At 37.1% G+C, this 13,324-nt stretch overlaps 1 protein-coding gene across 2 annotated transcripts in view; it reads left to right on the top strand.

The window, feature by feature from the left end:
- SNX13 (sorting nexin 13) overlaps window positions 1-13,324 on the top strand; it is a 172,288-nt gene that overhangs the window by 49,279 nt on the left and 109,685 nt on the right. Inside the window, exons 2-3 of one of the 2 annotated variants that reach the window (XM_006880269.1) lie at window positions 7,548-7,565; window positions 11,203-11,315. In XM_006880269.1, the coding sequence (XP_006880331.1) occupies window positions 7,548-7,565; window positions 11,203-11,315 (131 nt within the window). The remainder of the gene's footprint in view (window positions 1-7,547; window positions 7,566-11,202; window positions 11,316-13,324) is intronic. The other variant, XM_006880270.1, reaches the window with a different exon arrangement.

Raw genomic sequence — 13,324 nt, 5'->3', positions numbered from 1 at the left:
TCCAATCACTAGGGTCTGCTTACAACTGTTCCTCCTCCTTTGTATTTCCATACTTGATAGTTCTACCTAGGTTGCCCTTTCTGTTAGTCTGCGTGCTTAATTGTAATTAATATTATAAAGCAAAATATATATGAATAATTGAGTGAAAATCACAATGATTTTTAAATTTTCACTTAAATAACAAGTGTTTTTTAAAAAAATTAAAGAAGAGAACTATTCGTACAAAAGTCAGTGGTTCCTATTCACCAACTACTTCTTGGGAGAAAGATGTGCAGTCTCCTCTTATAAAGATTTAGAGACTGAGAACGCGGGAAGTGTTTTTCTTTTTTGGACTTGATTCCCTGACAGTGACTTGGCTGCACATCTAGATTGAAGATTTGCATAATATCACCAGTCTTTAATAATCCTCACTATAATTGGAAATGTGTGCTTTTGAATTTTGTTTTGAAGTACTGAAAATCCCTTGGATGGCCAAAAGAATGAACAAGTCTGTCTTGGAGGAAGTTTAAGTAGGGTGGCCCCTCAAGCAGGAATGGTGAAACAACGCTGCATCTACTTTGGCTATTTTGTCAGGAGGGACTAGTCTTTGGAAAGAGACATCTTACTGGAAGATGTGGAGGATCCTTGAAAGAAAGGGAGACTCTAAAAAAGATGGACAGTGAAAGAAAGGGAAACTAAAAATGATGAATGGCCACAGTAACTCTGGACTTGAGTTTGTCAGAGATGGTGAGGATGGCACAAGAGAAGACAGTGTTCAGAAGTGATGTTGATAGTGTTCCTATGAGTTGTAGTCGATTTGATGGCATGTAACAACAACAACAAAATTAGTTAGAGCTTGGAATGTAAAGTATAAGTCTGGTAAAGTTGTTGTTAAGTGCTGTCGATTGACTCATAGTTGGCCCTTCAGTGGATATTCAGTGGCAGAATATCACGCAGGAGGAGATTGTCCATCTTTTGCCCTTGAAATGTGTGAGGAGCTAGAGTCGGAAAATCAAAAGGGCCGAACTCCTTTAGCATTTCTCAAGCTAAAGGAACTGAAGAACAAATTCAAACCTATAGTTGCTATAATCAAGGATGTTTTAGGCAGAATATTAAATGATCCAGGAAGTATTAAAAGAAGATGGAAGAAATATACTGAGTCATTGTATCAAAAGGAATTGGCAGATACAGAAGAATTCAATGAAACAACTTATGAGCAAGAGCCTATGGTGATGAAGGAAGAAGTTCAAGAACAGTTAAGATTTTGTTAATGAAATTCTAGTAAGAAAAAGCAGTGACAGAAATTTTCTCAGGGCCAAAACAATGGTAATAGTCATTTAAACAATCCCCTACCCTATGCCATGCTTAGAATCAATAGTTCCTTCTTGTGGAAACCATGGGAAAACATCTTCTAAAAACAAGAAACATTTCTTTAAATCTTTTTTAGTTACCTTTATACCTCGTGCCTTGAGGGAATCCTTGATACCCTTTACAAACAATTCATGTTCACTTAATCCCTGTCCCATAATTTTGCTGCCCTTACCTCCTCTCGTGCCTTTCTCACAGGGCGGGTAATCCCGTGGCGGCAGCTCCGTGCCTGTCTCACAGGACGAATAGTCCTGCGGGTGGCAACAGTGCGAGTCTTCACTTGTGGTCCCAGACTCACGGCGACTCAATGGATGGACCGGCCGGTCACGTCTAGCGGGCAGCGTTCATCATCCTTCCCCATTCCTGGGCCCCATGTTGGGTGCCAATTATGCCCTGGCCCGTGGGGATCTTCAATGGTGACCCTAGGAGGGGAAGAACGAGAATGGGGGGGACGAGAGGCACAAAAAGCAGGAAGACAAGTTGAATCTCCGATCAAGTCTCCATTTTATTTAAAGCACTCACAGCATATATATAGGAGCACAGTGGGGGGAGGAGAAGTACGCAGTGGGAGAGAATAACATGTCATTTCCAGTAAGCTGAAAGTTATCTGGTAAACAGAAACTTAGCAGGGCGTTCCTAGTAAACCGAAACCTATCCTGCCAGGGTGGGGAGACATGTCCAGACATGTCCTTAGAGAATTACAAAATGGCTTCAGCTAGGTTGAACTAGCAGTCTCCAACAACTAAAGAACAACATTGTCAGTTTAGAGACTAAAGTGTGCTTGATCCAAACCATGGTCTTCATTCACAGTTACTTGCTATACATTAGAAGAGCTGGGCAGTGACTAAGGATGGTAGAAAAAGAATCAAAGACCTTGAGTTGTGGGAAGAATATTGAACATACCATATACTACTACGAAAACACACAGGTCTGTCCTGAAAAGGGTAAAACCAGGTTACTCCTTCAAGGCAAGGATTTTGAAGCTCCATCTCACATATGGTTTTGCCAGGAAAAACTATTCCTGGGACAGAGAACATCATACTTAAAAGGATAGAGGGATAATGCAAGAGAGGAAGTCCCCGAATGAGATGGACTGACTCGGTGACTTGGGGTAATGGGGGTAGGTTTGTCCAAGACTATGAAATTGGCTCAAGATAGAGCAGGGCTAAGAGCTGTTGTATGAGTCACTATGAGTTACAAGTTATGATGGCATATAACAAAAATAACAACAACAATAATCCAGCCGATAACATTTTTATTTGCATTATATGCATGTACACTTACAGAATATATAAGGAAAACCAAAAAAAGAATTGAAGGCTTTGAATTGTGCTGATAAAGAGTACTGATTATAAGACTGCCAAAGGAGCAAACAGACTGAAGATTTGTAGCCAGAGTGCTCTTTAGAGGCAAGGGCATGTTCTCAGGAAGATCCAGTCTTTTGAAAAGGATGCCATGCTTGGAAAATTGAAGGATTATAGAAAGGAAGAGTCTGAAGGAGTTGCATTGACACAGTGACTGCAACAGTGTACTTAAACAAAGCAGAGATTATATGGGTGACACACAATATGGAAAGATTCTAATCTGTTGTTCATAAGCCTCCTGTGAGTTAAGTCAACAAACAAGACCATGATTTGTTGCTGCTGTTGTTATGAGCCATCAGGTTGGAACTGACTCATAGTGGACTTGCCAGCGGCTTTTCAGAGAAAGGGCAGCCAAGGTGTTCCATGAATTTAAGGATGGTGAAGCTTTGTCTCACATACTTTGGGCATGTTGTTAGGAGGGGACTAGTCCTTGAAAAAATAAAACATGCTTAGAAAGGTTGAGGGTCACTCTTTTTAAAAAAATTTTTTTTTATCTTATTATTTTTGTGTCTGTGTGTACTGTCAAATTGGATCTGAGTGGTACAGGAGGAGATGGCCCCCCCTTCTCCGGCAGAGCATCTGGTGGATTCGAACCACATATCTTTGGGATTGCAGTGCAGTTTCTTGCCACTAGGCCACCAGAACTCCCCCAAGAGGAGGACTTTTAAGAAGATGGATTGACAGTAACAATGTGCTTAAGTATATCAGAGATAGTGAGGATGGCACAAGATGTGGCAGGATTCATATCCATAGTTCAAGGGGTTGCTGTGAGTCTTAGTTGTCTTGATGGCACAGATCAAATTATGAGAATGGAGATCTGTTCTCCATCTGATCTGAAACAGTTATTCTCACTTAGTCTGTATTTTCCACCTGCAGTCGGATAGCCTTATGCCTGACTATGCATCTAATTAGCTATGCAAACATAACAGGTTACAGGTAGAATTGACTTGAGAGATGATCTCATAGCAACAATAATAGCTTTGCTAATGGTAATTCTAGTCAAAGAGAAGTTTATTGATTTTGTGAAATTACTCTGCAAACTATTGGCAAATGGAAATTTCTTCTTTTGTGTGTAATTTCTTCCTTGAGTGTAAGGCCAAACTGATGCATATATTTTAGGTATCTGGACATCCTTTGAAATGGGAATTTCTACTGCAGACACATTGATTTGCAGTGTCTTTCTCTCTATTGAAGTCTTTCAGCGCTTGGTTACATGTCTTGAGGTTCTGTCATTTAATATGTAGATAGATACCCCTTTTCTTCTCTTGAGTGGATTTTGATATTCAGCTTTTTGTTTTTAATTTTTAAAAGTTTGCTTTTAATTTTTAAAAATTTGATGATTATTGTGTATCTTGATGGCTTTCCTCCTGGGGCCTGTTTGGGGTTTATTCGGTTTCTCCAATGCGTGTTTTCTCATTTTCTGTAATTGGATAATTTTTTCCTAGCAAATCTTCAGTGATTTCTTAGATTTTGTGTGTGTGTGTGTGTGTGTGTGTGTGTGTGTGTGTGTGTTTAATATCTCTCCTGTTCTGGAATTCCATTTAGGTAAGTTATTCTTCTTGATTGTTTCCCACAAATACTTCTTCATTCTCCATCCTTTTTTGATGTTTGCTTCTCTAACAGTATATGAAGTATTTATCCTTCAATTCACTAATTGTGTCCCATTGCTTCATTTATGTTCTATCTTGCCAATGTGCTATGTATCTATGAAATTTTAATCTTAATATTCTTAATTTCCATATTTTGCTTTTGCATGATTTCTAATTTTTTATTAATTCTATGTGTTTGGTCTTGTATTAACCCTCCTTTTTTTTAAAATGCATTCTGAGTAAGAAACAAGAGTAAGCAGATCTTTGTGTATCCTTCTTTTAAATTTCTTGTTATGATGATCCAAAAGCTTTATTTTGGTGACAGATTTTGCAGTTCGATATTATGTCACTTTTTAATTTTTGCTTTTATCTTGAGTTTTTGAATGGTTTAAAGTTATCTGTTGCTTCAGAGACACTGTGATATTGTAGTCTTAGTATTATTTTGTTTTGGTAATCTCATGGAGCTTCCCACCTCTTAAGTGTTGCATCTCTTATTTTCTAGTGGGCATGTGTGCTGCTGTCTGTGTCTGTAGAACACTTGAGGGCAGGCTGGTCTGATAGTGTTTGCAGTTTTTCATTGATCACGGGGACCAGGAACCACTCTTTATTCTTCCCAGGAGCGTGAAGATGCAGCATATGGATGGGGGGCAGCAGAGCACTTCCTTAGTCTGGCTACTGCTGTGGTGAGTGGAGGTACAAAAACTGTCTGACAATACAACATAAAGAGGGGTTTGGGATCTGAGAAGTGGCTAGGGCCCCAACTCTCTGACCATCATGGGCAGCACCTGTTCTGAACTCGGGGCCCCAAGAGATGGGACATACAGCCTGGGGTGGAGTTTCTGCTGGCCTCTCAAGTTCCTAGGGTGTTTGTGTGTTCAGTGTTTGCCATTCCAGGGGATAAGTACAAGTAGGGTACCTACACAGATAAAGCACACTCGGTTAGTGTGAAGAAGTAGTCACTGCCAACCTGCGATGCCCAAAGACAGCAAACTCCACAGTGGATAGTCCAAGTGTGGATGTGGTGTGACAGGTACCAGATGCACGAGAGAGCCCAGTGAGAGGTGAAGTCCATAGGTATTCAAAGGTAAAAAAGCCAGGTCTCTAAATTAGGTGATGTATATGTGTTACCATATATAAAATGATGCACACCTGACCTTAGGTAGAACAGGGATAGGCCTGAGATAACACTAACAGCTACTTGGTCATGGGAGGAGTCAGTTCCCTTAACCCCTTCAAAGTTAGATGGAACAAAGAAAAGATCATATCTTTCTCGTTAATTACAGCTGGTATGGATGCTGTTGTAGCTGGATTCCCTTGCCTTTCAGAAAGCTGCCTGCAAATGTTAAAAATGGTTGCACTGTTTACGGTTTGCTACTTTGTCTCTTTAGTCAGTGCATTGAAATTCAAGGTTTCGGGATTATCATTTATATTTATTCTTTGGTTTTTGATGTCTTGGTTGAGATTCTGTTGACTGCCATCTACTTATTCAGCCAAATTACTTGGAAGTTCTAAAGAATAATAATAATATATTTTAAACTGCCCATATTTAAACAAGCAGTCGTGATTGCTTGTCTTGTTAGGACTAAAACAATTACAGGCTGCACTCCAGAGCTACTGGATCAGAATCTGCATTTTAACAAGATCCTTAGAATGTCAGACGTACTGAACTAGATGTTCTTGAAAGTTTCTTCCAACTGTGATTTAGGGCCGGGCAGATAGATATTTTGATGTTGCTTATCATATTTAGAGAAAATGTATGAATATGTTAAAGATTATTATCATAGTCTCATTGTAATCGAGTTGGAACACACCCCTCACTTACCCTCTGTTGGGTTTCCAAGACTGTAAATTGCAGGAGAGGCATTTGCTCATGTTTCTCCTGCAGAGCTCTTGGTGAATTTTAATCCCCAGAAAGGCCTTGCCTATGGATTAACAGCACAACTGTCTACAGACTCTGCTACCATTGGTTTAATAGAAATCACCGTAATACAGGCTTATTTCTAGTTATTATCTTCATTTTTATCAGGTCTTGAAATAATGGGTGTATGAAATTGTGAAAGGTTTTCGACATCTTAAAAAACCCCACAACGAACCACTTCAAATTCATTGCTGTGGAGTTGGAATTGACTCTTGGTTGATCATCTGTTGTGTTTGCGAAGCTGTAAATCAAAAGATTGCTCATTCTCTCCAGCAGAACTGCTGGTACATTTGAACTTCCAGAGGGTTGTGGCTGTTGGTCTAGCAGTGCAATTCCCTGTGGAAATAGGCCACCAGAGTGTAATCTGGACAATCTACTGGAACATGTCTACTGTGAGTGACCCTGCTAGTGTTTCAGTTACCAGTGTCTTAGCTTCCAGCATCACAGCATCGCAGCAGCATGCAAACCACCATAAGATAGCAAACTGACAGATGTGTGAACTGTAGGAAATATTTAGAACTCAAGATTTTGAAGTGATGTTTTTCTAATCTTAACCTTTCTAAATATTAGAGTATAATTGTTGTTAAGTGCCGTCGAGTCACAGGTGACTCATAACAACCCTATGAAGGAGAGTCCTCAACACTTGAGAGTATAATAGTTTACACACACACACACACACACACACACACGTAAATATATATATATATATATATATATAGACAATATGTATATTTGCATATATGTGTGTGTGTTTGGAAACAGGAGTGGCATCCATGTCCTAAATAACATGCCTCTGGAAACCATGAACTTTGATAAGAGGGGCTTAAGGCCTTTTGTTCAGAGTCGCTATGAGGCGTGCTCAACTTGAAGGCAAACAACAACAACAAATATATCAGATGAATTACTTACTGAACCAAAACAACTCCCCCAAAAGTACTCTGTGTCTGTATCCTCTCCTGTCATCTTGCCCATCCAGTTCATACTGGTTCCCCTTCAGAAGCAGTTCAGCTGCCACTTCAAGGGAACCAACAGATCAGTGTTATAAGCAAGGTCTGCTCTTCACCCTGCTTTGTACTTAATAACAACAAGTGTTAAAGAGTCTGCACTATTGCTGATTTAAGTTAAATTTTTATTCTTTTTATATGTCTGATTTTTCTTAAAAAGCATACATTGTTTTGTCATTGCTCTGTGGAAATAATTCTGGAATCTGTGTTGATATGTTGTAGGAATCACTGTGCCACCTTCTCAACATTTCTTCATGGGTGTGCTGTGAACCATGTGTCTACAGGATTGTGGTACATCTGTAGAGCACTAGAGTTGTCAGTAGAGGTGCTGATGCTAAAAGATGTGCAGCTATACATGGAAGAGCATGGCAGTAAGGGATGGGGATGGATTTGAGGAAATTATCACCAACATTTTAGTTGAAGTACTGTGTCAGTATGTAGTGGGCATATTGGTGACAGTTTCCTTTAATCTGACCTAAAAAAAGATCCTAGACATCTGTTATCAATGAAATGGGCTAAGAATTATAAGCTTAGAGAGTTACTATGGGGTGGGTTACCACCTTGTCTAACCTTGAAGTTTCCAACCTCTATTGCAGTGTTTGATTAAAATAAGCTTGGAAGCAGGAGTGGCATCCACTTCCGAAATAGCTTGCCTCTGGAAACTCTATGAACTTGGAGAAATACTTATTTAAAATACTAGCAGGATTATCTATGGTGGATAGGTTTTAGTGGAGGTTCAGATGGAGATAGATTCAGAAGCAGAACTGGCTGTCAACTTATGAAATAACAGACACTTTAAAAACTCCATGAGTACTAGTGGAATATTGTTCAATATAGTGCCAGGAGATGAATCCTTCAGGTTGTGGAATATTGTTCAATATAGTGCCAGGAGATGAATCCTTCAGGTTGGACGGCACTCACTATGCAGCAGTGGACTTGAGCATGATGTCGATTTTTGATCAGTTTTGATCATTTCCTGGGGTTGCTGTTAGTCATAAGCCTCTCAGTAGCACTGAACAACAACATGTGATAGAGTAGAACTGCACCATAGGGTTTCCTGGGCAGTGATCTGTACAGATGATAGGTAAAGTTTTTCTCCTTCAAAACCTCTGGTGGGTCCAAATCCCTAGCCTTTTGGTACACAACTGAATTTTTAACCATTGTGCCACTGAGAGTTCTTGACATGTTGTAAATATCTGTAAATATTTATTGATGAATGAATGAATATGAATTATCTTTGAAGATTTTTACTGCCATTTTCAAATGAGTAAGAGAAGATCTGTAAAGAAAAGATTTGAAGACTGCCAAAAGAACAAACAAGTATGTCTTAGAGAAGGTGGGGCCAGGGTGCTCCATTGAGGAAAGGATAAAGAAACTTCGGCTCACATACTTTGGACATGTTGTTAAGAGAGGCCAGTCTTTGGAAAAGGACATCATGCTTGAAAGGGTGAAGGGTCAGGGCAGTGAGGAAGATCCTCAACAAGATGAACTGACACAATGACTGAAGTAGTGACTATATTAGGGATGGTGAGGAGGATGCAGGTCAGGGAGGGTTCGGGTTGGCTGTTGATAGGGTTGCTGTGGGTCATAGTTGACTCAGTGATAATGAATAATGATAAATTCTACATTTCTCTTTATTCACTTGCTGCTACATTATCTAGTCTTCCCTATGTTAAATAATAGTGATTCTCTTTGGAAATTAATTGTGAAAGAGAAGCTTTAACAAAAGAATATATAAAACATTTTATACAGTTTAAAGCAAGCAGAATAAAACCCTTATTGTGAGGCTCTGTTACTTGTCCTTAAATTTCATGCTTTTTTTATCCACAGAGTTAGCCATTTTCTTTTAGTTGTATTTTTAAAACCTCTAAATAGATCTTTAAAGAATACATTATTTAGCCTTGAAAAACTAACTAGTAAGAATAAATCTAACTTTGTAAACAAAGGGTAACATTGCTAATACTAGATCATATCTCAGTGGAGAGGGTAGGTTGGAAAAAGTATTCTGGTTTCAGCTTTCCTGAGAGTTTATGAGAATTCTTTCTGTGGAAGTCAGTGGATAGATTTTGAGTGAGCGTCGGGAAGCAGCATCTGTTTCCCATATTCAGGCATCTGGCAGTGCTATAGTGTGGATAATGTACTGGATGTTCAGGCAGAAGTATTGTCAGAGGGAGTGGGCTGCTCTGCACTTTGTTCTCCTAAATCAGCATGTCCTACTTTGAGTTCTTAGAAGTCAGTCAAAGGAGATCACTTCTTTAGATGTGAAATAGTATCCTAGGCTGTTCCAGGTGGGAGAGCATGCAGGCAAACAGAACCTTCTTCAGTAAGCATTCTGTGCTCAGTTAAAAAAGATAGTATTGACTTGAATAAGGAAGTAAGAAGTAAACGAACAAGAGTATATGAGCCCTGGATGGAAAAGAAGATATAAACTTTAACGGAGGTCAATAAATGAAGATCTGAATAAATAGATACCTCTTGGAGTATAAAGATAGTGCAAACAAATTGTTCCCAGTAAATCTTGTCCAAGATCTCAGCTCTTTTCCCCCTGCTTATTAAGTAAGCCACTTTGAACTAACTTATTTGGTTGCTTTATTTTTTTTAATATAAATAATCTAAACACTTTTTAAAATTTTTATTTATCTATTTATTCTTTTTATGTGTGTACTGTCAAATTGGATCAGACTGGTACAGGAGGCGATTGTTGCTCCTTCTTCAGCAGAGCATCTGGTGGATTTGAACTGTGCACCTCTAGGATTGCAGTGCAGTTTCCTGCCACCAGAGCTCGCCGGTTGCTTTATTTTTCCCAAGAGCATCCCCATGAAGTATTACTGTTTATTTTATGTATTTGTCTTTCTTCCCATTCTGGAGTATACATTTGTGAAAGTATGTATTTAAGGTTATATTTTGTTCCTTATGATATCCATAGCTTCTTAAACCATGCGTAATGCAAAGAAAGTAATCAGTTACTACTGAATGGCTGAGTGAATAAATAAAACTCTAATTCACAGCACTTATTTTTATTAGATAGATTTCTGGTTATCAGTTTTACTCAGAATGGTATCTTCTAAAGCCTTCTGTTACTTTCTTTGGTTCAGTATCTGTTTGTTTCCTTTCTGTAAGACATGCTTCTCCGTGTTCCTTGATGGCAGGAACGGGATAAATACATCTTTTGTATACCTCTCAGTACAAGGCAAATGAATGTAGTGACTTGTTGGATTGAATACATTTATCTATTCATAGTGATTTACTTTGTTAAAACCCAGTTTGCCTTCAACAGCAGCAATTTGTTCTTAGGTAAAACAATAAATCTTTGAAGGAGATAAGTTTTATTTATTTTAAAGGATAGAGACTTTTTGGTGCTGTTTGTGCTATCATGGTAACTTTTGGAGCTGGAAATTGGAAAATTTGCAATTGTAATTTTTGGCTTCTGTACATTAATTTGATTAAAAGTATTATAATTTTAAAGAATTATGGACCTTTTTACCTAGGAAATTTGATTTTTCAATCATCTTACTACACTGTATTTATGTTGGAACATAGTTTTAACTGGAAATATTAATTCTAAACATACACTTCTTTGTAGTTCAGTTACTCTAATATGTATGTAAGTATTTTTAGTATTGTGTTATAATTTCTGTGCTAGCAAATTATTCTGTAGTTTGGTATAACTTACTTTCTTGTACCTTCACATTCCACTGAATGGTATTGTTTTCTTTAAACATTGCTAGTATTCTATAGAACTGTTATATATATTGATTTTTCTTTATTGAACATGTTTTTCTGTGTATATTTTTTAAGATACATCCCAAAATGTATACTTATCAGTTTTTAAAGTAAATAAAATCATTATTGTAATATCACAGATGTTCAAAGGAAGGTTTTTCAAATGCAGCTAGAAGTTTTGTTGGTTCTTTTTTGTTCATGCAAGAAATCGTTTCTTTACATGTATAAACTATTTTTTAATTTTTGCTTTCTTTCAGGCCAGTCTTTCCATATGGGGATGGGGAAGCCTTGGCATTGTCCTTTTCCTAGTAACCTTTGGACCCTTTGTAATATTTTATTTTGCATTTTATATCCTCTGCTTTGTGGGTGGGTAAGTATACTCAGTGATAACTTTACAGTTCATATGTCATGTCATCTGTTCACAATTAAAGCAAATGACCATGAGAAATTAAGAAGCCATAGAAGTAAAACAATGACTATTATTGTTCTAGAAATATTAGTTTTAATTTTGAAAATTAAAATGTTAAGTTTTCAGAGATAGAAATGTTTTATTGTGCTAATGTAAAAGAAAAATACTTTCTTTTAAGAAAGTTAAAATTTAAAGTGAATAAAGGAGTTAAATACATTGACACATATTAAGTTTTATAAAAGAAAAAATACTGTTTCATTGGTTAGACTTCAGGAAATGATGTTAAATTTCTGAATAAATGCTGTGATTTTAGAAAATTCATATAAACATTGAATTTTTTTTTGTTTTTCTTTTTGTGGTCATTTGGTTTATAGTATTATGCTTTAACTTGTGTTGTTAAATCCTGGGAGTTAAATCAAGGGAGGGTGATTGATTTTTACTTCTTTGCAGAGCTTTTTCTATCAAACATGAATATATTTCAAACAATACATAGGTAAGAGAGGTGCTTATATTTATAGTCTTACTCAGTAGCTTAACTGAAATGAGTATTTTGTTGTTAGGGTCTATTTTGTCTGTGATATATTTATGGGATAAACACTTTTTTTTTAATTGAAAAGTCTTTTTAGAATCCTAAATGTTTGCAGGAGTTGTTTGATCCCTACAGGCTTAGACGACTTAGCTGAACTGACCAGTATATCTAAACTGGCCTGGTCTTTGTAGGTTGTAGATAGGTAAGACATTAAACAAGTGGCTTTTGACTATGTCTGCCATCTATTCCTGATTTCCGAGCATGGCTGTATTTTAGTCATTTAATAAGAAACATGCCCACTGCCTGATGGATAAGTGAGAATAATGAAATTGAGAAGTGATTTCAAGAAGTCTTCGTAAAACACCTTTTTATGTTGGACTCAGTATTTTTATTATAATTACTCAGATTGAATAATGACTACTAAAGCAGTTAAGAAATAAACCATAGCCATTACATGTATTCAGTTCAAAATATCTTTAGTTATGGTAAAGATGATTGAAGGCTTTATCATAGGCCTACTTCTTAATGGCTATCTAAATAGAATCATTAGTTAACACATTTTAAGGCCAGAGCTGTTGCATTACTGCACCACTCCCCACAGTCAATGATATTTTTATTACTGGAAAAGGAGCATATTCCAAAGACATCATTCTTCTCTGAAGGGAGAACTTTATTGTAATTTCGGTAATTAAGCAGGTCCTTGGCAAGAGTAAAGAAAAGGATTTCAGCACTTCAAAGATAGGGAATTCTAGTTTGATATTCAAGACTAGGAACCATAGCAGTCAGTGGTTGTTTATGGTAAACAATTCCATGTAAAATTTGGGAAAGGAGGAAAGTTGTTTTGTCATCATTGATTTCAATGTCATGGGAACATTTGTGTTTCTTTTCTGTATTTACTAATTTATCAAAGAACAATTGTAGAAACTTTTGGAGACTTCAGAAAGTCTATACAAGTTTTAAGGTATGAGGAGATATTGAAGGGCAAAAGGCCAAATAACATTTTTTTAAACAACATTTCTTTATGTACTATTAAGTCATTATAGAATTTGAAATTATAAGATCATGATCCATCATAAACTGGCATAATGCTTTCTGTCATATATTGATCTCAGTGAAACTCGCTGTCTTAATAAGGGGATTTGTGCTTATGCACCAGTGTGCCACTACATTCATTCTTCCTGTGGAAGTTAGTTAATGAAACTTTCCCAGGTTACTCAGAGTTGAGAAGAGTCCATAATTTCCTGAGCTAGATCATGCTTATTTTATCTGTAATTATGAAGAATGTTTATCTCTTTTCAGTAGAATTTCGTGTCCTGCAAATTTAAAGAACACAAGTAGATTTTTTTACTGCTCCACAAATTGCTGTCTGTCAGATACTCCTCTAAATCGGAACATTCAGATTAAGACAGACTAGGAAGAAGGATTGGCCACCCACTTCTGA

Source organism: Elephantulus edwardii, unplaced genomic scaffold, assembly GCF_000299155.1.
Source record: "Elephantulus edwardii isolate Elephantulus edwardi_28Jun2011 unplaced genomic scaffold, EleEdw1.0 scaffold00007, whole genome shotgun sequence".
NCBI classification, from domain to species: Eukaryota; Metazoa; Chordata; class Mammalia; order Macroscelidea; family Macroscelididae; genus Elephantulus; species Elephantulus edwardii.
This window is presented reverse-complemented; position numbering and strand designations above follow the sequence as displayed.